This window comes from Pseudophryne corroboree, chromosome 4 (genome assembly GCF_028390025.1).
Source record: "Pseudophryne corroboree isolate aPseCor3 chromosome 4, aPseCor3.hap2, whole genome shotgun sequence".
Taxonomy (NCBI): domain Eukaryota; kingdom Metazoa; phylum Chordata; class Amphibia; order Anura; family Myobatrachidae; genus Pseudophryne; species Pseudophryne corroboree.
In genome coordinates, this window is record NC_086447.1 from 132,009,406 (window position 1) to 132,036,801 (window position 27,396).

At 45.4% G+C, this 27,396-nt stretch overlaps 1 protein-coding gene across 3 annotated transcripts in view; it reads right to left on the reverse strand.

Moving 5' to 3' along the window:
• Positions 1-27,396, reverse strand: part of ASAP2 (ArfGAP with SH3 domain, ankyrin repeat and PH domain 2) — a 318,205-nt gene that overhangs the window by 73,762 nt on the left and 217,047 nt on the right. For all 3 annotated transcript variants that reach the window (XM_063915446.1, XM_063915445.1, XM_063915447.1), the window contains 5 exons: positions 21,717-21,792; positions 10,616-10,702; positions 1,358-1,461; positions 730-799; positions 525-612 (listed from right to left, as the gene is read on the reverse strand). In XM_063915446.1, coding sequence (XP_063771516.1) covers positions 525-612; positions 730-799; positions 1,358-1,461; positions 10,616-10,702; positions 21,717-21,792 — 425 coding nt within the window. The remainder of the gene's footprint in view (positions 1-524; positions 613-729; positions 800-1,357; positions 1,462-10,615; positions 10,703-21,716; positions 21,793-27,396) is intronic.

Sequence of the window (27,396 nt, forward strand, 5' to 3'; positions counted from 1 at the left end):
CTGCGGAGCCGCTATCCCCCCCCATGGTCCTGACGGAGTCCCCAGCATCCACTAGGACGTTAGAGAAAGGTGTCTGGTTTCTCTCATTAAGACTCGGCACAGGGTTCAGGGGTCACGTGTGACTCTTTACTTTCTTTGATGGAAACTCTGCAGCAGGTGCTGAGGTTTGGCTATGTGGCAGCCACCGGAGCTCGTCCTGCGGCAATACAGCACATTGCAGCCCAGAAACAACGATCCCCCCCACTTCTCACAGGCTGGCAGACAACAGGTCTCAATGACATATTCAGATTCATTTGTCATTTATATTTCAATAAAGTGCTTCATTTTTGTAGTACTGGGAGTAACAAAGGTTTTTTAAATGCTATATTTCCACGTTTACTGTAACTCATCGCCACGTTTTTATATCTGAACCAGGCTCATAAGGTAAACAACATGAATGACCTTTGTACTACAGTAGAATCACGCTGATCCCTCTCCAGATTAACCACTTAAAGACAAACAGTGAGAGAATGAATGGAACCTACGAGAAATGAGATCAAAATTCTTCTTTTCCTCTGGGTTAGTCTTCACCTGGCAAGTCAGCAGGTTCAGTTTAGCAGGTGGCAGGTTGACCTGATAAAAGAAAATACCTTAGATGGTGCAGAAAAAGGGGTAATATTCTAAAGCCTGAGCCCATACTGTTACCTTCTCTTCCCCAAAACGCTCATTATGCGCAGAACAGCCACTTACTGTGCCATGGGAGATGGTGAGGAACCCGTTTTTAACAGAACATTTCCTCTTCAGCCAAGCTCTTCTTATTCTACAAAAGGAGGAGAGGCGTAAACGTATTAATGGTACAAATATTCTGTTATTAATCATACTGATAAAAGCATAGGCGCTGATGCACAACTGACTGCATGTCTGTCTGCGGCCCGTTTCTTGTGCGTTTTTGTACCATGTATTCTCCAGATCCAAGTATACGGAACTATGGGCAAGTCTGAGTTGTACTTATCTCAGCTGCATCTCCACTAAGAAGTGAGACGGCCTAACAAAGCTGTAATGGGAGAATCTCCCATAGGTGAAGCTCAGTGTGCTGACAAAAGCACATGCTATACAGATTTGGGCATACGTGTAAGTACAACAATTTTAAGACATTTATTAAGCATATGTATAGGGTTGGTATAAGTGCGTGATGATAATGATCATAGCTATAAAACCAATCCCATTTACAGGGACGATCCAACCGCAGAGATGCATAAAATTCTTCATATAAATGAATATGCAACTTTAATTCAATGCATGCAATGCGGATGAAATTACACCCATGGAGCGTTCAACCCTGTATCAGCACCATACTGTATAATAAGCAGGTACTGACCCGTCACTCTTTTTGTAGAGGTAACCGTTCCTCTCCGTTCCATGTTCCTTGTTTCCCTGTGGCTGGTGCAAGCTGTACGCAGCGCTCTGGCGGATCTGGGAATCCTAAGCAATGGGTAAAAGCCAGGTGAGTACACTTCGATACTTATTCTTCAGTACAGAGGTTTCCAAGAAATAAATCACTTTATTTGTGGTGATCATGGGCTTGTACATAACCTCCAATTATTACAGTGCAGCTATGACTTACTGTACCCACATGGATGGCAGCTATTGTAAGGACCAAGGCTTTATGTGAATTAAAAATAAGCATGTCAACTTACTTGGAACAAGTTCTTAGTAAATTAATAAGAACCTGGCCAGAAATGTAGGCTGGCACAACAAATATGTCGTCTGCACTGTGCTGTGATAGGAAGGGGTGCACTTCACAATTGTATTACACATCTGTTACAGCACACTTTGGGGGTCATTCCGAGTTGATCGCTAGCTGCATTTGTTCGCAGCGCAGCAATCAGGATAAAAACCGGCAGTTCTGCGCATGCGTAAGCATGCGCGTCGTACGGGCACAATGAACGATGACGTTTTGCACAGGGTCTAGCGATGCATTTCAGTCGCACTGGTTGCCGCAGAGTGATTGACATGTAGTGGGCGTTTCTGGGAGTGTTCGGAAAAACGCAGGCGTGCCAGGAAAAACGCAGGCGTGCCTGGGCGATTGTGTGATGTCAAATCCGGAACTGAACAGTCTGAGGTAATCGCAAGCGCTGAGTAGGTTTTGAGCTACTCTGAAACTGCACAAAAAATTTTTGCAGCCGCTCTGCGATAAAAACGGTCGCACTACTGCTAAGCTAAAATACACTCCCAGTAGGCGGCGGCATAGCGTTTGCACGGATGCTAAAAACTGCTAGCGAGCGATCAACTTGGAATTACCCCCTTTATCCAATCACAAGAGAAAATGATTCAGCCAATCACATAACATTAATAAGTAAACAGCTGGCTGGCAATAAATAGCAAGTCAGTATCTACAGTCACAATATTACAGTATTATCTGTAATACTTACAGTATAGTACATTAATTCACATTTAAATTTAAAATAGTCATTATAACATCCATAAGGGATTATTTCAGCATTCTAAACACAATCTATGACCTTTGAGTACACTGGATCACAATCTGAAGTTTTATATAAGGTGGCTAAAAATACTAAACAATATTACTCAGTGGTGATAGTAATAAAACAGAACTACATTAAATGGATAAATAGCAATGATGACATTAAAGAAATGTAATGCTATATAAGAGTTCTGAGAGGTCACATCATCGAAAGACAATTTATTCAGTATGGAAAAACATGTTACTATAAAAACACATACAGTAGCTCTGATACTAGAAAACAATGGTTTGATGGTACAGACATTAAGTTACATTTAAGATTAAACAGCTGTATGTTCATTTCTGCATCTATTATATCTAAACATCTATCAGTCTTGCAACATATCTATTAATGGTTTCAAATCGTCTTGGTATTTCTATTACCTACAATGTATATTAACGTCAATATTAATACCTACTAACACTAAGGTTAATTATAATATCTATATGTCACTAAGTGGAATCCAGAATCTATATTAGAGTATAAAAGATATTGTGGAACATTAATTAAAATAAATAAAAGTATTGGAGTCTTTGGGGAACAAGTGATAACACGCACATGTGGTACCAGACATGGGGGAACAGGTGAGGACACGCACATGGGGGACCAGACATGGGGGAACAGGTGAGGACACGCACATGTGGGACCAGACATAGGGGAACAGGTGAGGACACGCACATGTGGGATCAGACATGGGGGAACAGGTGAGGACACGCACATGTGGGACCAGGTGAGGACACGCATATGTGGGACCAGACATGGGGGAGAGCACTGAGACACACTGCACCGGGTAGAGAGCACTGAGACACGCTGCACCGGGTAGAGAGCACTGAGACACACTGCACCGGGTAGAGAGCACTGAGACGCACTGCACCAGGTAGAGAGCACTGAGACACACTGCAGCAGGTAGAGAGCACTGAGACACATTGCACCAGGTAGAGAGCATGGAGACACATTGCAGCAGGTAGAGAGCACTGAGACCCATTGCAGCAGGTAGAGAGCACTGAGACACATTGCACCAGGTAGAGAGCATGGAGACACATTGCACCAGGTAGAGAGCATGGAGACACATTGCACCAGGTAGAGAGCATGGAGACACACAGCCTACTGCAGCACGGGCACACATACAGATGCGGAGCGGCACTCACCGTTGCGGAGGACGACGCTGTGCCGGGTGAGCGAGGCCAGTCTATTGGTGCTGGCGGCGGAGCTTAGGTCAGTGCGCAGCTCCGCGATAAGGGGGGATTCAAACCGTACTGGCGGGAGACACCGTAGGATCTGATTGGCTGCTCTTCCCCGCTGCCCTTGTCTCCGCCGCTACAGTATTGCCTTCAGCTGAGAGCTGTCAGCGCGACAAGCTTAAGGCAGCGGCAGGGAGGCGTGACAGCGCGGCGGGGAGGAGTGACAGTACAACGGGGAGTAGTGACAGTGCGGCGGGCGGGGACGAGTGGTTCCATGGTGCAGGGAGCCTACCTGGGCCGGACAGGCATTGACAAAGGGCCGTATGTGGCCGCGGGCCGTACTTTGCCCAGGTCTGGTGTACATTCTCCGTGTCAATTAAAATTTCAACACTTTCAATTTCAACCCATATGTCCTATAAAAAGAGTTATGTAAGGCAATCGAAGCTGGTGAAGCAGGTCGTATTAAAGTGGATCTGATCAATGGGGCTTATTCTGACCCGATCGCATGCTGCAGTTTATCGCAGCGGTGCAATCGGGTCAGAACTTCGCATGCGCCGGCCCATGCCCGACGGTCGAAGGCCGTCGGGCCGCTACGATTGCCTCTGCCTGATTGACAGGCAGAGGCGGTCGCTGGGCGGGGGGAGGTGGAATGGTGGCGTTTGCCCGCCGTTTCATTTGCGTGGCCTGGCCAACGCAGGCGTGGCCGGACTGAACGGGGGGCAACCGCGGTGGGCCGGGGAGCGATGAGTAGCTCCCGGCCAGCACGCTAAAGCTGCGCTGGTCGGGAGCTACTCCTGAAGTGCAAAGGCATCGCCGCTGTACGATGCCTTTGCACTTCTGCGGGGGCGGGGGAGCTTTACTGACATGTGTTGGGCGGGATAACCCTGTGCTGGGCATCCCCCCGCATGTCAGTGTGAATGATCGTAGCTGTGCTAAATTTAGCACAGCTACGATCATATCGGAATGACCCCCAATATGGTATTTGTACCATTCATGTATATACTGTAGATCCCTAGGCAGCACTATTCATCTTAGGGGACCTACACACTGGCAGATAATACTGCACGATATGAACGTTCTCTTTCCTTAATGAACGAGAACTCATTCATATTGTGCAGTGTGTAGGCACCAACAATGAACGATGCGCGGCCCCGCGCTCATTCATCATTGGTGCCCCGCAGCTTATGCATGCAGGCCCATATGGACGAGATTGTCCATATTAGCATGCACTACTATGGCGCCGGGTGACGGGGGGAGTGAAGAAACTTCACTCCCCCCCCCCCCCCCCCCCCCCCCCCCCTTCCCCGCCGCTGGGTCGCCCGTCTGCCGTATCGGCGGTCAGGCAGTTTGGCGGCGGGTCGCCCAGTCTGTAGGGCCCATTACAGTGGTTGTTAGAATACTCTCTGCATACTATATCAGTCACCAGAATATAGTAAGCTTGAAAAAAGACAATTTGTCCATCATGTTTAACCTGTTTGTGGTCTCCTATGCAGTTTTATTTTAGGACTAGTTATATTAATTATAATGCTGGTCTAGCACCATATCCCTGAATATCTTTATCCAATAGGAATTTATCTAACCCATCATTCTTAAAGGTGTTGACTGAGTCCGCCATTACTACTCTCTCAGGCAGGGAATTCCAAACACGTATTGTCCTTACTGTGTGTTTAAACCTTTTTCACCTCAATGTGCGGAAACGCCTCTACTCTAACCTAAGCGAGTGACCACGTGTCCTCTGTGCTGATCTTATAGAGTCCCTCCCAAGTTCTGTGTATTGTCCCCTTATATATTTTTGTAGAATGCTTTCTGTATTGTATAGCAATCTCTAGTTATGCTCACTGTATGTACAGTGATCGCTAGGAATGCCCTCTGTATTATACAGTGATCACTATGAATGCTCTCTGTATTGTTTAGTGATCACTAGGAATGCTTTCTGCACTGTATAGTGATCACTAGGAATGCTCTCTGTATTGTATAGTGATCAATAAGAATGTCCTTTATACTGAATGCTGGGACTGTGTTGAATTTCCCCATAGCTGTTTGAAATTGTGATTTTCGTATTCATATACTCCATTTGCTATAATAAAACCACTCCGGCACAGATTTGGTCATACTCGTTGTTTTGTAATTGCTCGCTGGCCACATCCTCTGTGATCTGACTACGTTCCCTCCTGCAGTACGCTTCTGTGTCATCCCTTACCACTGCTTCCTCTGGTGGGCTCTTCCTGCCCTAAGTCCAACAATACTTGTAAGGGGTTCACTACGATATGCCGGCGGTCGGGCTCCCGGCGACCAGCATACCGGCGCCGGGAGCCCGACCGCCGGCTTACAGACAGTGTGGCGAGCGCAACGCGCGCCACACTATTTTATTCTCCCTCCAGAGGGGTCGTGGATCCCCACGAGGGAGAATAAGTGTCGGTATGCCGGCTGTCGGGATCCCGGCGCCAGTATACTGTGCGCCGGGATCCCATCAGTCGGCATACAGAAGACCACCCCTTGTAAGACAGCAATCCTTCTGGAGTGCTGCAGCAAAGTATTACCACTAATGTTATGTTGCACAGAGATCCAGGATATAACGTTGCAGGCAGAGTCAGCTGAATACAATGCAGTATATCTATAAGAATAATTAGATGACTGCACATACAGGTAAGACCTACACGTTCCCAGTGGGCTCTGTCTCTTCCCCAGGGCTTACCGCATCCTCTGTATTTGCAGAGTGGAGTTTCTATTTCCTCCAGGGTTTTATTCACAGCTGTTTGACTGCACTTGAAAACCTCAATGTAATACAATCCTAAATCTGCTTCAGAGAGACCTTTCATTTTATGTGGTTAACCCACACTTAACCACTTCCTATTCCAAACCTTGTAGACAGACTAAATTGCAGCAATTTCAGACACACAGGGTCATGGGCGAGTCCTGTTATGTGCCAAGAGAACTTGGCATAGCTCCTTTTCATCCTGGAGAGGGCACCTGCCACAGCCCAGCTGGTAAATACATCTCTGTTATATACATGTTGTGCTGTTTTACACAGTTACTCATGTGCAACCCTCAGATCACAGCTGTCTGACTAGACAAATAGATCAGCATTTACATAATTATCTGCCAATTGACCAGACCATCTCTGGCTGATCTGCAGGAAGACTGGGAAACTATACAATGACACAAACACGGGCACAATAGTGCTTAAAAACGCATGTGTGATCATTTACACATATGCACAAAGAAACTGAAACCTTAGCAGTGTCCGTTCTCCTCTGTCTATACCATTTTTATTATAAAAACACATTTTATTCAAAGTGTGTACTTAGATCTGAGATAGTGGTATCAACTGTGAGACAGATGATCCACAACAGCATCAATCAATACTTATGCGCAAATCTGACAGGAACCTGCCTCTCAACCTGGACCAACGTGTGACTGGTACATTATACTATGGTATAGCAAGAAACTACTGGGCAAAGCTACTGACTTCTCGGTTTTATTCTCAGCTGGTGTCTTTGAATATTTTAGTCCTGTTGAAACTTCAACCAATCGGCACTGAAGTAACATTTATAATTTGCATACTATACAATTGTATGAAGCAGCTGATTGGTTGCCATGGGCAACTTCTCCACAGGCTCACTTCTCCACACTTTTCACTGCCTCATGAATAGACCACATAGTAAGTATGTAAGAAGTGCAGATGGTTAGGGGAAAAAAGATTCAGATAAAGGCCCAGATTTATCAAGCCTTGGACAGTGATAAATTGCACGGTGATAAAATAGCAACCAATCAGCTCCTAACTGTCATTTTTCAAACACATCCTGTAACATGGTAGCTAGGAGCTGGTTGGTTGCTTGGTACTACAGTATATCACTGTGCAATTTATCACTCTCCAAGGCTTGATAAATCTGGGCCTAGGTTCTGACCCTATTTCCAGGTGTCTAATCATTACATGCACAATACATGTTGGAATACGCAGCCTGAAGCGAGAATATGGTACTGTATAAAAGAGGTAGACTGATCTGTAGAGATTGTGCTAAACTGATAAACACTAGTGACCTTTATTCCTACACATAGACATGGTAACCACACAGTTCTAGAATAAACGCTAAGACATATTACTAGGAGAGGCGGCCATACAGCATGCAGATAAACACAGGTGACACATGAGACGAAGGGGAATAACACACTTACTCTTCTAGACTTCGGTCACAAGAGGTGAGAGCATTCATGAGAAAAAGATAAACACATTCATGAGTAACAGTTTAGCTGGTTATTTAGGAATGAGCAATTACTTCAAGTATATCTTCCAGATGAAAACACGTTAGACACCTTTATATTGCTTAGTCAGCATCGCAGGAACAAACATGGAACGGCTGTGCAATGTGATCAGGTGACACAGGGCCTGTCTGCCAACCAAATAAATCTTCAGTCATTAGGGTGCAATATACTGCCAAGAAGTAGTCAGGAAACCCTTCTCCTAGATCATTACATAACACCCCCAATTACACATCTGCCAGGAGTCGTCTAATGACAGGGAATAAGTTACCATATGGGACAATAAGAAACTAGAGCCCATTGAAGATGATTTCCTACTACACAAAGACTGAATATGTAACGTTATATGTATAATTTACTATCAGGGACACTGGCACGATAGAAGATGGAGCTGCCTCATTATGGAAGTGTTGTCCACCCTTAGAAGAGTTACCTCCTACAACCCTTACTTCATTTACAACACACTACGCTGCAAAGTGACAAACATTACGTAAGATTACGCTGTGTCATAAACTGTGTCCGCAGTCTCCTATCGCAAGCTCCTTATCAGTGCTAAGGATGACAACGACACAACAAATTCAACCTTTCAGAAATTGTAAGTGGATTAATGCGGAGGGAGGCAAAACAAACACAACTTCCCTGAGGCGACAGTTGCCTATTTAGCCTCCCTAGACCAACCACCGCTAGCTATCGCTCATGGGTATAGCCATTAGACTAGTCTTTGTATTGACTATGTATAAATTTGTAAACATTTTTTATCTTTAAATTACAAAAGTAAACTAGAAAGGGAAATCAAATAAGTAAATGCTGCACAAGGGTACATACAAGCGTATCAATGCAAGTTATCTGAAGGTGGAAAAAAAACAGCTTACACCTTTATTAATGGACGTATCTGTATGATTTTGCTCTATATCAGTTTCAGCTGAAATGACTTTCTCCTTTTTTATTTTGTACAGGCAAGCTTTATATTCTATTCTCTGGACATATATATGGATTTCTCCATGGAAAAAACTGAACTAGCTAACTTTTATTTCACATCCATGAGCTATGGGAAGACAAATCACTACTCGGTATTTCTTCATATTATCTCCTCTGAGCAATCTCAGAAAATGAACTCAGAATGTACTGTATTAGTCTCGGGGGGAGATGTACTAAGCAGTGAAAAGAGTGGAGAAGTGAACCAGTGGAGAAGTTGCCCATGGCAACCAATCAGTTGCTCTGTATAATTTTATAGGGGTATATTCAATTGAAGTCGAAACTGCCGTCTTGTCGGAAAGACAGTAGTTTTCGACTTTTTCAGGTCGAATCCTCGGCTTTTTTATCCGTCAAGTCGGGGAATTCAACTTGTCAGAAAGCACGTGGATCAGTGGAAAAAGCTGCGGATCCGCGTGCTTCTGTAGGAAATGGGGCCAAATCCGACAGGTTTTGGCCCCGTTTCCGACCATCTCAATCCGACTTTAAAAAAAGTCGGATGGAGATGAGGGTGCTGAGATCAGCGGGGAGACGGGGAGAGCAGCGGCTACAGCAGCATAGCAGGAGGATGGGGCACCACGGCCAGACCTCATAGCAGCGTCCACCCGGCTCCAGCAAGCGGGACCTCGCTGCAATGCCAATAGTCAGTAATCCCGGATTTATCCCGCTGATACTACCAGAGAGTGCGGCAGCATGCCTTAGCCCTAGTCAACCCTGTTAAACTCCATTAGCACAGCCTAGCCATGCTGAGAGTGGAGAGACCAGCTGGGAGACGAAGGAGAGCCGCGGGGAGACGGGGAGAGCAGCGCTACAGCAGCGTAGCCGGAGGATGGGGCACCGCCGCTCATGGCAGCGTCCACCTGGCTCCAGCAAGCGAGGCTGTAGCGCTGCTCTCCCCTGTCTCCCCGCGGCTCTCCCCCGTCTCCCCGCTGGTCTCACCCCCTCAGCACCTTCATTTCAATCCAACTTTTTTTAAAGTAGGATTGAGATGGTCACTGAATAGGTCCTGTCGGATCCATTCCAACAAATTCATGTCGGAATGGATCCGACTTGAATTGAATATACCCCATAGTATGCAAATTATAAATGTTACTTCAATGTGGATTGGTTGCCACGGACAATTTCTCTACTGGCTTACTTCTCCACTCTTTTCACTGCTTAGTACATCTCCCCCTAACACTCCGAAATGGGAAACCACATGTATTTAATTAGGGTGTTAGCTCGTTACAGAAACATAAATGGCTACTTGCTTTTTTGTTGTTGTTGTAAAAACAGAATCTATTATTAGCTCCACCTCATGTCAGCGAGGACTCTGGCCATTCGTACTGCTGTGACATCATGGCGCCTATGGCATTCCTATGACACTATGATAGCGCTCGGGGGCTATCACACTGTAAAACATGCGGTCAATTTTTGGAAATATTTGTACAGACTGTGGGGTCAAGTAAAATCCTCCGCCCATCTCATTGGTGATATTCCTAAGCAATATATTTTTTCAATACTTAACTAAAACAGACCTCAGTTTAACGGACATAAAACTTTCATATACATGAAAGCGTCTCTGCCACGTAACACGCTGAGGGCAGCTACTGATCAATGCAGCAGGAAATACCTGAACCCATACAATGCGTGTGGGTCACTGGCACGCTTTCTGCTACTGCAATAACAATGACAAGCTCTCCAGTCTCGCAGGCTCACCTCCTTCTGTTCCACTTGCAGGGCAGTTTTTAAGATGTCTCTAAGCTGGCTCAGTTGTTTCCTCTCTTCATCCTGAACTTGTTTGATCTGAAAGAAAACATAGCGAGACACATCAAATGCATGTTTTATCAGCCCATTTCTGTGCAGTGCTTAATCCCAGACAATGAATGAATAAGCTGAAGGGCAAGAGACCGCGTGGACCGAACAGCTTCATATTTGTGGCCAAAAATAGTCAGTGCTGTTAAATCTGTTCCATTAGGATCTGCATGGAACAAATTATCAAAGGTTAAGACGAGCAGAAGCCCTCAGATGAATAGACATTGTTAGGAATGGCTAATCCGGTCTAGCCATGGCTCTCTGCAGCATGAGATCGCACTTTCTCCAGGAGAGTTACAGCTGAAAGGAAAGAGTTCTACCAATTACCTGATCTACATAAATCTCAATAACCAAATGCAATGTTCCCCCATAACAGTGGGCAGATTACGACACCCTCCCGGGGCCCCATACACAGTATGTCCCTTTTATCAAAATGAAAAGAGTAATTCAAACTGCATCACTGCAGCAGCAGTGATCGCTGTCTGAATTACTATGCGCAGAGCGCACTGCGCATGTGCAGCCAGTGAGATGCGAAAGCATCTCACGGGTGCGATCGCCTCTGCCTGATTGACAGGCAGAGGCGGTCGCGGGGCGGGAGGGGGTGTGCCAACGGCGTTAAACGTCACACGCAGCTGCTGCGACCTGGGGCGCGGCGGTTAGCACCCTGACAGCATGCAGGAGCTGCGCTGGCAGGGAGCTACTTGTCAGGTTCAAAAGCATTGCCGCTGTGCGATGCTTTTGTACCTGAGTGGGGGAGGTTAGGGACTGACATGCGGGGCGGACTAGCACTGTGCTGGCCGCCCCCCCGCATGTCGGAGAAATTGATCGTAGATGTGCTAAGTTTAACACATCTACGATCATTTACTCTGACATGTGGGGGGACGCCCAGCACAGCGCTAGTTCGCCCTGCATGTTGGGCCCTAACTTGAGAAAATCGCAATCTAAGTCTCAATAGCGATCCAAGCTGAATTAGGCCATTCATATGTAGTTCTTATTCATAGAAAAGTTGCAACTATAAAATATTAAACAATATGTTTAAAACCAGAATGTGGACCCATCAAAGTAGGAATGGCCATCGGATACTAATAGATGTCAACCATCGATGTTTCCGATCCGAGTTATACTTTTTTTCAGACTCTATGCTGGGTTTGCGTTGGGTGCATGCTTCCTTCTGATGGGCACTGTAATGGCTGCTGAGCACCAGGAAGGAGTGTCATAGCACAGCTTATGTGCAGTCTGAGCGTGAGCACCAGCTTACCACCGATGGTTTGGTTTAACTACCGAATGGTTAATTGGCAACAGCTACATGTCATCATGAGGCAATGCCACAATAATTCAATGGTCCCATTCTGATTACCATCCCTATGCTAAATTGAACGTGGCTGTCCTGGGAGGTTATCCCATCTAAACTGGAAATTCACCAAGTGCCTCATGACCATGTACCAAGAACAGCAATTTTACACTGGTCAGGGGAATATTGCAGTTTGAACATTGATGGTATTCCCTTTAAAGAAAATGCTATTCAGGTTAAATAGTGTGCAAATAGATCACTTTCAGACGTGTAAAACCAGGTTGGTAGATGACCGCTGTCAGCCTTTGTACTATGACTGTTCATCGAACATTCGGAAATGTGAGGCCAGGGTAGAAACGGATCCTGCTGTGTGACCATTCAGACGATGTGACAGGATTAGCCTGAGTGCCCACTGTCACACGGCCTTACTGATACCAGCAAGCCACAAAACCATCTGCTAGTTAATTTATACGCAGGTTGAAGAGAATAGGATCTAGTACCTCCCTGGTCTCTCCCTGGAATGTTTACCAGTGGAACGTCAGCCTAACTTGCAGACTCTACATCTTGAACAACACTAGAATCAAGTCCTAACATAACACAAGAATGAAGGCACCCTAACACCTGGAATGTGCCCAGCCCTGGCTATTGCGAAGACTTTCATTAAAACTGGTTATGTGAACACAGAACTGAGACGCCTCAAGTATGCATAATTATCACCAAACCTGCAGAAACCAGAGAAACACGTTTACAAAAAATGAATAAAATGGCGACATCAGCAAGTAACGTGCGGTTATCCCAGCTGTACAAAGTGACTCAGTCTGCTTTCTCTGTAAATAGGCACTTTGTACGAAGAGGATACAGGAACTACCTCATGAGGTGTGAGGGGATGCTGATGGTGCACTTGGCCTTTCTATTTGTTGGGATTGGAATATAATTTAACTTAATTGCCAATTTGTAGGAGAAAGGGGCTTTCCAGCTTTAAGAGGAAGGGGTCTCTGCACTATCACATTGGACATTTTTACTGAAGGCTTCTTTGCTGCTACACTAAATCTCCAGCAGGAGCAAAGAGGACTGATCTAACCTAACCTACAGCCAGTAATTTAGCACTATGCACAAGATCTCTCCCCTGTTTTACCCTAAACCTCCAGCAGAGGTCCTCAGTTCAAATGAATAATATGAACTTTCTATATAATCTGGCTGTTTCAAAAGCGAATTTAAATTGTGTATATTATATTATTCTTCTTATACTTATTATCATTATTATTTACATTGCTGTGATGGTTCAATCCTGCACCCTTGGATCGGACACACCGTAGGAGACCCACAAACCTGAGATGAGGCTTTACCTGAGCCACAGAGTTCTGTAAAAACACTTTCACAGACTATTGCTTTTACACCTCTTGCATTTAATCACTGATATTTCCCACGGGAGGACGTCATTCTACATTCTGCTGCTGCTGCACTGAGACTGCTTATACACAGACATGCTCTGTACACCACGCAACCCCATATTGTCTGAGGATATGGAAAGAACTCGGAACCGCATTTAAATAAAACTAATCAGTTATACGCATTTTTCCCACCTGTCAGTATTATTTTTACATTATAATGTTTCCTGTGCTGTTTCAACAAATTGTTACTTGTAGTACATTGGAGATACTTATTATTTATTTAAATACAGATCGCAATTTATTTCTGTCACTTTAATCTATTGTTATCCTTACAATATCTGCCTTAAAATGTATTGTTATCCTTACAATATCTGCCTTAAAATGTATTGTTATCCTTACAATATCTGCCTTGAAGTGTTACCAAATAACCAATCCCTACCTAGTGTATGAATGGGTTTAGTATGAGTTACCGATGGACGGGATGCCGGCGGTTAGTATACAGACAGCGGCATCCCATCCATCAGAATCCCGACAGCACCACAGTAAGCCCCCTAACCTTCACCTTTTTCCTATCCTAACCCTCCCTTGTAGGTGCCTAACGCTCACCTTCCCTTCCCCGCTGCCTAAACCTAACCCTCCCCACTGGGTGCCTAACCCTAACCTCTCCTTCTATGTGCCTAACCCTATCCTTCCGTCCCTGGTCCCTAACCCTAACCTTCCCGTGACTGCTCCCTAATCCCCTTTCTGCTGACTAAATTTACCCACCCCCATCAGCCCCCCTCCCGTGGCAGGACGGCAGCGTGTGTCGCTGTCCGAACGATCGGGATGCCGGTTGTCGGTATTTTGAGGCAGGCATTCTGCGGGTTTGTGTCTTCCCTCGGGATCCCGGCGTCAGTATATCAACTGCCGGGATCCCGTTCATCGGGAAGCGGACTGCTTCCCGCATGAATATGTACAAAATCAGTATTTATTAAATAGTGTTTAACATGCCATACAGTAGTCACAATGCTTCCGAGAAGACACGCAGCAACAGATAGCAAACGTTTTGTAAAAATATAAGGCTATAACGTACATTCTATTAACTTATATTTCAATTACACAGTCTATGCCTGGGAACAGAAAGGTATAGAAGGCCTGTGCCTGGGAACAGTAAGGTACAGAAGGGCTGTCCTTGGGAATAGGAAGGTATAGAAGGCCTATCCCTAGGAATAGGAAGGTATAGAAGGCTTGTGCTTGGGAATAGGAAGGTATAGAAGGCCTATCCCTAGGAATAGGAAGGTATAGAAGGCTTGTGCTTGGGAATAGGAAGGTATAGAAGGCCTATCCCTAGGAATAGGAAGGTATAGAAGGCTTGTGCTTGGGAATAGGAAGGTATAGAAGGCCTATCCCTAGGAATAGGAAGGTATAGAAGGCCTGTGCTTGGGAATAGGAAGGTATAGAACAGGGGTGGCCAACCAGTCCGAGTCAAAGAGCCAAAAAATCTTGTTAGGTATGTCAAAGAGCCAGGGGTGAGCATGCAAAAATGGGGTGTGGCCTTGTGCCCGCTAGGCCACGCCCTGGTATATTATGCACTGAAAGATCCAGATCCACATAAATACATTTTTGAAGCCAGATCCAACATAAAATACACTGATGAAGTCACTTCTGCATAAAATAATTGAAAAAGCCAGAACTATATAAAATATAATGATGATTCACATAGTACACTTCAGCTCTCCCATGTGTCACTCCTGCTAGCACCCTCCTATGTCACTTCATCCAGCTTTCCCATGTGTCACTACTGCTAGAACCCATCATGTGTCACTTCAGAGCCCCCCAACCCCCCCCCACCCCCTTGCCCCAACTCATGCCATTGTAGCAGCTCCTTATTACCCCTTTCACACCGCACAAATATCCCAGTATCGACCCGGGTTGGTGTGCGGTGTGAATGGACCGTGGTCGAATTCCTGGGTTGCCTGATCCGGTAATTCAACCCGGGTTATAAGCAGTGTTATTCCTGGGTTGAATACAAGGTCAGTGGCAGCGTAAACGGGTTCCCAGGTCGATGGGACCAGTTTACTACATAGGGAGAGGCGGCGCAGAGATGATCTCATCGCCCAACGTCGCCTCCCCCCCGCTGCCGCACCCCCTCCCCCATCCCCTGCAGCTATGGTAGCCGACCCAGCAAATTGCCAGGTCGGGAAGCCACCTGTTAGGGTCCAATGCCAGATCCCACCCGGGAAGGACCATTTCTAATTCCCGGGTGGGATCCTGCATTGGCGATGTGAAAGGGGCTTAAGAATCCTCTATTTGACGGTGGGTGTTTTATCTCTAGTATCTGGCTTCCTCAGTCCACAGCCCTCGTAGTGCTTCCGCATGTCTTTCTGGAGAGCAGTGGTTACCGGATCTATTGTGGTAATGTGACTTCAAGTGTCAGGAGCAACGTTTAAAGAAAGAAATAGCCACATGCAGCTCAAGAGCCACAGGTTGGCCACCCCTGGTATAGAAGGCCTGTCCCTGGGAGTAGATAGGTATAGAAAGCCTGTGACTGGGAATAGGAAGGTATAGAAGGCCTGTGTCTGGGAATAGATAGGTATAGAAGGCCTGTCCCTGGGGATAGGAAGGTATAGAAGGCCTGTGACTGGGAATAGGAAGGTATAGAAGGCCTGTGTCTGGGAATAGGAAGGTATAGAAGGCCTGTGTCTGGGAATAGGAAGGTTTAGAAAGCCTGTGACTGGGAATAGGAAGGTATAGAAGGCCTGTCCCTGGGAATAGGAAGGTATAGAAGGCCTGTCCCTGAGAACAGGAAGGTATAGAAGGCCTGTCCCTGAGAACAGGAAGGTATAGAAGGCCTGTCCCTGGGAATAGGAAGGTATAGAAGGCCTGTCCCTGGGAATAGGAAGGTATAGAAGGCCTGTCCCTGGGAATAGGAAGGTATAGAAGGCCTGTCCCTGGGAATAGGAAGGTATAGAAGGCCTGTCCCTGGGAATAGGAAGGTATAGAAGGCCTGTCCCTGGGAATAGGAAGGTATAGAAGGCCTGTCCCTGGGAATAGGAAGGTATAGAAGGCCTGTCCCTGGGAATAGGAAGGTATAGAAGGCCTGTCCCTGGGAATAGGAAGGTATAGAAGGCCTGTCCCTGGGAATAGGAAGGTATAGAAGGCCTGTCCCTGGGAATAGGAAGGTATAGAAGGCCTGTCCCTGGGAATAGGAAGGTATAGCAGGCCTGTCCCTGGGAATAGGAAGGTATAGAAGGCCTGTGTCTGGGAATAGGAAGGTACAGAAGGCCTGTGTCTGGGAATAGGAAGGTATAGAAGGCCTGTGTCTGGGAATAGGAAGGTATAGAAGGCCTGTGTCTGGGAATAGGAAGGTATAGAAGGCCTGTGTCTGGGAATAGGAAGGTATAGAAGGCCTGTGTCTGGGAATAGGAAGGTATAGAAGGCCTGTGTCTGGGAATAGGAAGGTATAGAAGGCCTGTGTCTGGGAATAGGAAGGTATAGAAGGCCTGTGTCTGGGAATAGGAAGGTACAGAAGGCCTGTGTCTGGGAATAGGAAGGTACAGAAGGCCTGTGTCTGGGAATAGGAAGGTACAGAAGGCCTGTGTCTGGGAATAGGAAGGTACAGAAGGCCTGTGTCTGGGAATAGGAAGGTATAGAAGGCCTGTGTCTGGGAATAGGAAGGTATAGAAGGCCTGTGTCTGGGAATAGGAAGGTATAGAAGGCCTGTGTCTGGGAATAGGAAGGTATAGAAGGCCTGTGACTGGGAATAGGAAGGTATAGAAGGCCTGTGTCTGGGAATAGGAAGGTATAGAAGGCCAGTGTCTGGGAATAGGAAGGTATAGAAGGCCTGTGTCTGGGAATAGTTAGGTATAGAAGGCCTGTGTCTGGGAATAGGAAGGTACAGAAGGCCTGTGTCTGGGAATAGGAAGGTACAGAAGGCCTGTGTCTGGGAATAGGAAGGTATAGAAGGCCTGTGTCTGGGAATAGGAAGGTACAGAAGGCCTGTGTCTGGGAATAGGAAGGTATAGAAGGCCTGTGTCTGGGAATAGGAAGGTATAGAAGGCCTGTGTCTGGGAATAGGAAGGTATAGAAGGCCTGTGACTGGGAATAGGAAGGTATAGAAGGCCTGTGTCTGGGAATAGGAAGGTATAGAAGGCCAGTGTCTGGGAATAGGAAGGTATAGAAGGCCTGTGTCTGGGAATAGTTAGGTATAGAAGGCCTGTGTCTGGGAATAGGAAGGTACAGAAGGCCTGTGTCTGGGAATAGGAAGGTATAGAAGGCCTGTGTCTGGGAATAGGAAGGTATAGAAGGCCTGTGTCTGGGAATAGGAAGGTATAGAAGGCCTGTGTCTGGGAATAGGAAGGTACAGAAGGCCTGTGTCTGGGAATAGGAAGGTACAGAAGGCCTGTGTCTGGGAATAGGCTGGTATAGAAGGCCTGTGTTTGGGAATAGGAAGGTATAGAAGGCCTGTGTCTGGGAATAGGAAGGTATAGAAGGCCTGTGTCTGGGAATAGATAGGTTTAGAAGGCCTGTGTCTGGGAATAGGAAGGTACAGAAGGCCTGTGTCTGGAAATAGGAAGGTAAAGAAGGCTAGTGCCTGGGAATAGGAAGGTACAAAAGGCCTGTGCCTGGGAATAGGAAGTTACAGAAGGCCTGCGTCTGGGAATAGGCTTGTATAGAAGGCCTGTGCCTGGGAATAGGAAGGTACAGAAGGCCTGTGTCTGGGAATAGGCTGGTATAGAAGGCCTGTGCCTGGGAATAGGCTGGTATAGAAGGCTTGTGCCTGGGAATAGGAAGTTACAGAAGGCCTGTGCCTGGGAATAGATAGGTATAGAAGGCCTGTGTCTGGGAATAGGAATGTACAGAAGGCCTGTGTCTGGGAATAGGAAGGTACAGAAGGCCTGTGTCTGGGAATAGGAAGGTATAGAAGGCCTGTGCCTGGGAATAGGCTGGTATAGAAGGCCTGTGCCTGGGAATAGGCTGGTATAGAAGGCCTGTGTCTGGGAATAGGAAGGTATAGAAGGCCTGTGCCTGGGAATAGGTTGGTACAGAAGGCCTGTGTCTGGAAATAGGAAGTTACAGAAGGCCTGCGTCTGGGAATAGATAGGTATAGAAGGTCTGTGCTTGGGAATAGGAAGGTATAGAAGGCCTGTGCCTGGGAATAGGCTGGTACAGAAGGCCTGTGTCTGGAAATAGGAAGTTACAGAGGGCCTGCGTCTGGGAATAGATAGGTATAGAAGGTCTGTGCCTGGGAATAGGAAGGTATAGAAGGCCTGTGCCTGGGAATAGGCTGGTACAGAAGGCCTGTGTCTGGAAACAGGAATTTACAGAAGACCTGCATCTGGGAATAGATAGGTATAGAAGGTCTGTGCCTGGGAATTGGAAGGTACAGAAGGCCTGTGTCTGGGAATAGGAAGTTACAGAAGGCCTGTGCCTGGGAATAAGCTTGTATAGAAGGCCTGTGCCTGGGAATAGGCTGGTATAGAAGGCCTGTGTCTGGGAATAGGAAGGTACAGAAGGCCTGTGCCTGGGGTTAGGAAGGTACAGAAGGCCTGTGTCTGGGAATAGGCTGGTATAGAAGGCCTGTGCCTGGGAATAGGAAGGTATAGAAGGCCCGTGTCTGGGAATAGGAAGGTACAGAAGGCCTGTGTCTGGGAATAGGAAGGTACAGAAGGCCTGTGTCTGGGAATAGGAAGGTACAGAAGGCCTGTGTCTGGGAATAGGAAGGTACAGAAGGCCTGTGTCTGGGAATAGGAAGGTACAGAAGGCCTGTGCTTGGGAATAGGAAGATATAGAAGGCCTGTGTCTGGGGATAGGAAGGTACAGAAGGCCTGTGTCTGGGAATAGGAAGGTATAGAAGGCCTGTGTCTGGGAATAAGCTTGTATAGAAGGCCTGTGTCTGGGGATAGGAAGGTACAGAAGGCCTGTGTCTGGGAATAGGCTGGTATAGAAGGCCTGTGCCTGGGAATAGGAAGGTATAGAAGGCCCGTGTCTGGGAATAGAAAGGTACAGAAGGTCTGTGTCTGGGAATAGGAAGGTACAGAAGGCCTGTGTCTGGGAATAGGAAGGTACAGAAGGCCTGTGTCTGGGAATAGGAAGGTACAGAAGGCCTGTGCTTGGGAATAGGAAGGTATAGAAGGCCTGTGTCTGGGAATAAGCTTGTATAGAAGGCCTGTGTCTGGAGATAGGAAGGTACAGAAGGCCTGTGTCTGGGAATAGGCTGGTATAGAAGGCCTGTGCCTGGGAATAGGAAGGTATAGAAGGCCTGTGTCTGGGAATAGGAAGGTATAGAAGGCCCGTGTCTGGGAATAGGAAGGTACAGAAGGCCGTGTCTGGGAATGGGAAGGTACAGAAGGCCTGTGTCTGGGAATAGGAAGGTACAGAAGGCCTGTGTCTGGGAACAGGAAGGTACAGAAGGCCTGTGTCTGGGAATAGGAAGGTATAGAAGGCCTGTGTCTAGGAATAGGAAGGTACAGAAGGCCTGTGTCTGGGAATAGGAAGGTACAGAAGGCCTGTGCTTGAGAACAGAAATTTCCTTAATATAAATGTTAAGAAATAAAAAAAAAAGTAAAGTATACATAGGATTTCTTTAAGAAGCTGATGTTTTGTTCGGAGCCTAATCAGCATATGTAGTGCCTAATAATGAAGTCCCGTAAGACTCACATCTCTGAATACATAGCTCGGCCCTACGGCTACATTACAGCTAATTAACACAGGTAGAGCCAAAGTATTGCATGGCTAAATATAAAGGATGGAGATCTCATTTCTCAGAGATGGAATCCTGAAAATACCATATGCAGACTGAAAGGATCATACTTCTGTGATACAGGCACATTTATATAGTGTGTGTGTATAAATATATTATATATATATATATATATATATATCTATATATACACACACACACTCACACACATATACATACATCAACAAATACATTGTGTCTGGAGGATAGCGCTAAGTTACATGATGATACCTCACATAACAAAAAATATAATCCACCATATTTCAAGAAAAATGGTTACAGGTGATAAATGAAGAACACACAGTTTTTTTTCTATCAGTCACAATAAAAAATAAAACAACAAAATGAGATAAAAGGACCAGTAACTTAGCGCTCCAGACACAACGTATTTGTTGATTTCGATGGTTTTGGGAAGACAGTATTCTCGAGAGGCTGCTTTGTTCATGTTCATTGTACAGACTAATGTTTATATCATTTCTGTATACTGAATACACACACACACATATATATATGTCACTCGGGAACAGTTGCAGTAAACAAGGTATGATCACTGTGTCAGCAACGTTTTAGGATATACACACACACAGTGGTGTGGTATTCAGATGCACAGAAGATCTAAATCGAAGGGGTGTAATGTCGGCAGTACATTTATCATGTCAAGCAGGACTGATATTATCTTTCAAACCAATTTAAAAGACATATGGGTGCTCACACCAAGGATGACATTAACCCCCCCCCCCCCCAGAAAAAAAAAAACAAGACAAAAAAAACCCAACAACTATAAATACTTAGGAGAGTCAGATAACAATAGCACATACAAATTGAATTAGCACACTGATATTGCTGCAAATGACTCCAGTCTTGGAGTAAAGTCAAAATATACTCCATACCCTCTGAGGATATCAATGAGGAGGTGAAGAAACACGTTAGATGTTGATATTATCACTCACAGCCACGGATTCCTAACCTCTTGTGATAATAGCCATCATGAAACCTTGGAGTGTACTAGCCACTACAGCTTAATGACACCTTAATGAGTCTTGCCGCTAGCTTCCCCAGCCTGCACAGGAGTACTTCTGCCAGTGGATGTGGGATTTATTCTGGCTATTGTTACTATGCAGCATGTAAACCAGGATTTTGGGCCAGATGTAATTCATTGCGACACGGCCGGAGCACTGAGACTCCAGCCTTGTAAACGTTTGCGGCTTTAAAAAAATGTACAAGTTCGTCCGGAGTCTCCGAGACTCCGGCCGTCTCACAATCCATTAACATCCAGCCCTTTGTGTGTTGGCACTTTAAACCTAGACTGGAATATTTTGCAGCAATATTAATGTGTTAATTACATTTTTACATTTGGAACTGTTCAATAAATGATGTGCATTTTACATCTGACTCGGATTTAACTATAAATGTATTCAGTCCTAAAAGAAGCAGCGCTTGTTTCTTTTCCTGATATTACCTTTATTTAATGCACAAACGCTTGTTATATTTGAGGAAACATTTGTAAATAATACCCGAATAAACGGAGAGATCCAATGTCATTGCTTATACTCAGTTTGTTTTATAGCCCTTAGCAAAAAATGGGGAAAAAAAGTAAATTACCGTGTGCAAATCGGTCGATAGTTTCTCAATGGAGGGTTTGAGGCTTTCGACAGCTTTCAGTCCGTCTTGGAAAAAGCTGGAAGGAAAATAGTGAGCTGAGGTCAGAAGCAGCACAGATGACAGTAGCTGGAACCCATCAATGTAAATTACGCAGCAAGCAGATTTAAACACTAACATAAATTGTTCTGAAAGCAATTATACAGCTGTGGCTTTACAGCCCATGTACAAATACCATTACAGCGCGCTGAATGTCACTACTACATCAAAGGAACACATGCAGTGGGATGAAGTTAGGGTTAATCTCATATAACAATTTCCATCAGGCTAAAGATATAACCATGATCCACACTCTGCCTAGAGTATATATCCGTGGAATAATCTCCCAGCAGGTAAGGTGTGGACTCGCAATAAAAAAAGCCCTTGGAGCGAACGGCTTAATGTGGATTGTGAAGAGTAAAACTAAAACATGAATTACTATGTGTAGCACAAGTATGAGTGCCCATGTACCAGCCTAGCTGCAAAATATTATATGCTTCTAACATGCAGTCACATTCCAAGAGGGCGGCAACTGAGACCAACTAAGCTCAAACAATGAAACGCTCTATGTAAGTAGCAACAAGTCATAATGAGTTGTGGATTTTTAGGGATTCAAATCAAGTTTGTCATTGGGGATGTACAGTAATCTCTCTTGAAGGCAGCGTCATACGGTCACTTTAGAGACCTAGGCCTAGATGTATCAAGTCTTGGAGAGTGGTAAAGTCCACAGTGATAAGGTCCCAACCAACCAGCTCCTAACTGTCATGTTACAGGCTGAGTTTGAAAAATGACAGTTAAGAGCCGATTGGTTGGTGCTTTATCACTGTGCCCTTTATCACTCTCCAAGGCTTGATAAATCTGGGACCTAGAGAGATGATAGGTTTAGTTACGTATAATGAAAGTGAATGGCAAATACTTTCCATTCGAAGCATAGTCATTTTGCTGTTAAGATAATGAATACAAACGGTGCCGTAGCAGGGCCCATATGTGAACCTTGCAAGCTGGAAAAGGGTGACGTCTGGGCATGACCATGCCATCCCCTTGGCTCTGTGCGGTAGCACCGGTCACACGTCCCTTGTTACAGCCCAGAATACAGCACTTTGACAGTGGAATAGTTTCGTTCAGGCATTTCCTATTCACCTTACTGAGTCACAGACAAGTATCAATGCTTTAAAACAGGGCTGGCCAAACCGGTCCTTGAGATCTACCAACAGTTCATGTTTTCCAGGCCTCCTGGAGATCTGTAGAATTGTCAGTTAGGAATGAATGCAGCACATCTTAATTAGTAATGACTACACCTGTGCACCAGCTAGGTGGTCTGGAAAATGTGAACTGTTGGTAGATCTCAAGGACCGGTTTGGCCAGCTCTGCTTTAGAACATCACTTTTCTTGGTCAGAAAACGGTGGCGTTCTTACGTCTGACACTGTCTAAAGTTTGAAGTATTGTTCCTTATATACAGAGAGCAAAGAAAATTGAGGAATAATGGAACTATTCTGCTTAATCATTTTTGTTAAAAAAAATTATTAGTAAAGAGAAAAAGGTATTATAGGTTAAAAAAAAAGTCCCAAAAAAAAAAACAATCAATGAATGATATGGCTCAGACTTTTGCAGAAACATGACAGCACCCAGTGAGCAACACTGCTGCCATAGGAGAGTGGGTACACATTAATGTGGCAATAGAGTCTTGCTTGGCACATCGTTACAATGATACCGTCTGCTCTAAATGGTGCTATAAATGTCAGCTTGAACTTCCAAAACTGGATTTAACATGTGCTTACATACTGTAGTCTTTTGTTCCCTTGCTTTATACTCTGAAAATGTGCAGCACATCTGCCGCATTGTGTTAATATTTCACACACATAAGTAACACTGTTCCAGATTGCTGCAGATCTGTATCTAGTAAAGTTAAGGGGAAAGTAAATAAACAGAGATCTATTGACTTTACAGTTATGTGTTGTCACCTTGTTTCTTGATGCACATGAAAGCAATTTCCGGTAATGTGCAAACTCATGGAGACAGGCTATGTGATGTCATCAAATGAACAACTGCAGAACTGAAGATTGTCAATTACATTTGTTAAACTAGCCGCTGAGTCATCAAACTGTGCATAGGTCTGGTCTAATTGCAATGATCCAATGAATGCAATGGACATTAGCTGCACGGGTGGTATTCAGTATGCCGGCTGTTCGGATCCCGGCACGCAGTATATCGGCGCTCAGTATACCAGTGCTGGAATCCCAACACCAGGCAAACCAACAACTATTCTTCCTCTTGGGGGTCCACCCCCCCCCCCCCCCTGGAGGGAGAATAAATAGCGTGGCACGCATAGCGTGGCGAGACCGCAAGGAGCTCATTTGCGATCGCCCAGCTGTCGGTATGCCAGCGGTCGGGATCCCGGCGCCAGTATGCTGGCCGCCGGGATCCCGGCCGCTGGCATTCCATACTACACCCAGCTGAACAGTGTCCTGATATTTAAACGTCAGCCTGTGACTTCACACATTGTGGCAGATGTATTAGCCTGGAGACGGCATAAGGAAGTGATAAATAAGTGATAAGTGCAAGGTGATAAACGCACCAGCCAGTCAGCTCCTAACTGCCAATTTGCATATTGGAGCTGATTGGCTGGTGCGTATATCACCTTTCACTTATCACTGGTTTATCACTTCCTTATGCCTTCTCCAGGTTAATACATTTGCCCCATTGGCTGTTCAGTGTCATTGGCCAACCCAATTGGTCCTCCTGCTACATCATATGCAATCAGATTGGTTAGGATGTGGCTACACACTGCATAATGGTTGATCAAACGGATTAACCAAAATCTTACTACGACGGGCAGATTTGTACAAACACCAGAATACCTTAGTTCTTTAACGAAACAACAATAACACATGAAGAACTGGCTTTAACCTTCGCAACAGCAATAATTCAGCAGTGGCTGCTGCCAGCTGTTAAAGAGTCAAAGAAACAGCCCAGGGCACAATAAGAGGCAGCTAGCTTTCACCATGGATACAGCTGCTAGATCCCTGGCGCTCTGCTCTAGCCTATGGTGATTGTAATGCAGTTGTACACAGCAACCCGTTCCAAAAAAAAATCATTTAACAAATTAGTTTTCTCTACTGATTCCTTTGGCAGCGGCTGGCTGTAAATCAGAGATGCGATAATCAGATTATCAGATCCATTTATGCGATTAGATTTCCAGTTTAGAACTGTGGCAGCAGAATTGAATTTGCTAAAAGCCGACGTGAGTCAGATAGGCGGGGGGAGAAAGTCTGATCACTTTAGGAGCAAACGGTAAATGCAAAGGAGAAGCTGGGAGGTGTCAGATATTGCCATAGGACTGACAGGATTACTGCGTATTGATGAGCACTTGTATTAGTTTATGGAATAGACTGGATACAACCCTCTGATTAATTACAATTAGCAATCAAGCAGGCGAGACAATTACGGAGTGCCGCTGAAGTAATGTCTAGGGCACAGAAAGATTAACGCACAGTCACATCACGCCGAATCACCAAAACTGGGCATATAGTTCTACTAGCAAAACGTGAACTGGCCTAACAGTGACTGAGGTTGGTGTTGGATATACACAAGGGGTGACAGAGAGGTGGCAGACCATTTCATTAAACACTTGTCCCCATTTGTTTATCAGCATTACTGTGTATGGCGTGTTATTGTGCATTTGCACTGTAATATTGTGTAATAACAGCCTTGCAGCCATACTCCATCTCTGGGCATTTAATTAGGGAGGACTGTGACAAATGTGCACTAATACCCTGAGTCAGACACCGCTGTCGTTATCCTTCACTCAAAGTGTGATTTAGCGTATTAAACATAGTAATTACAAGCTATGGTGAAGGCCTTTTGTGTATAAAACTGTTGAGTACTCCAATGCATGTTCTGTAATTAAGAACACAGGTGGCTGTGAACATTATATTAATCATTTTGTAGATGTAGTCTCTCCACCTCAGGCGCATAGCGAAAGGTTCCCTGCTGCTGGTATTAACCTCCCTGCCGGAACTACATAGTGACTGGGAAATGGCAGTGTTGTGAACAAACATGCTTTACAGAGACAGGCAAATTGAACTCAAGCTTTGGGGGAACTACAGAGACCAGCATGCATTAAAGGCAAGGGCTAACTGAAGGTTTGAGGGGCAGTCTAGTTCCACCATGTAAAGCTACAACTTGCCCAAGACTGCAGTGCATGTATCACATCAATAATAAAGTGCGCTTGTTGCCTTCCCACAGCAGGATTCACTCACATAGCGCAAAGCAGGTTCTCTCGTGATTATTTTAGGATATAATGGAGCATGAATGAAAGAGGTTTTACACTGACATGTCATACAGATGTGTCCTCATACATCCAGCCTTAATACGCCATGCAGCACCAGATGCCTGGCATTTGTGAGCCGCCAGGTCCTGGCAAACTCTGCTAGCGCCGGGCAGCTTATTTTGCTGAAAATGCATCTTAGTCGCAAGAAGACATGACTAGGGTGCACCAGGAAACATTGCATTAATGTGATCTATGACACTTGTATATTGTGTGTGACTGAGTCTACATATGGAGCAGAACAGAACTTTTATTGGAAAAAGCTGTACATTGTAGCACTTCATATGAGTCAGAGACTCAGTCGCATGAGATATGTCATATATCAAATGAATCAGTCTCCTGGAGCATCCTAGCCGCATTGCGGTGTGACTAACACGCATGAGGACACATCTGTACTATCGCAAGACCACTGGATTCTAGTGCAATTACACATTTCAGCATGACTACCCTAATTTGTGGACAGTAATACCACTTTTACACTCGCAGGAAAGTTCATTCCCGGGAATGTGTCCCGGTATATTTGCCGGGACACATTCCCGGGAATGACCCTTTCACATTAGCGGGCTGACCCGGCATATTGCCGGGTCAGTGACGTCACCGCCGAGTCTCCCAGAGGCGGTGCTTGGAGATAATCTTCTCCAAGCACCGCCTCCTCCTATGAAGAGAACGGGTGCCGGGTCGCCTTGACCCGGTATACCCGTTTACACTGGCAGCTTCCCGGGACGGTCCCGGGTTCAACCCTGCTTTTGACCTGGGATGAAATCCCGGGATGCTCGTCCCGGGAAATTGTCCCTGTACCCATTTACACTGAGAAGAATCCCGGGATGATGCGCGTTCACGTGCAATATCCCGGGATTTTTCTGCGAGTGTAAAAGGGGTATAACAGGTGCAGAGCTTATAGAGAAGTGGGTAAAGTTCAACCCAAAAATTGGACATGTCTGGGCAGAATGGGACAGGCTTATCTTGTCTTCATGTGGGACCTATTTATCAAGGTTTGTTTATTTATGTTCATAAAATGATGTAGAAACTGCAGTTTCTTTTTAATCTTACGATTGTGCAAGTTGACCCACTTAAAAAGATGAGAGAGGTCTGTAATTTCCATCATAGGTACACTTCAACTGTGAGAGACAGAATCTGAAAAAAAAAAAAAAACCAGGAAATCACATTGTATGATTTTTAAACAATTTATTTGTATATTATTGCGGAAAATAAATAATTGGACAATCAAAAAGTTGAACTCAATACTTTGTAATATAACCTTGGTTGGCAATTACAGAGGTCAAATGTTTCCTGTAGTACTTGACCAGGTTTGCACA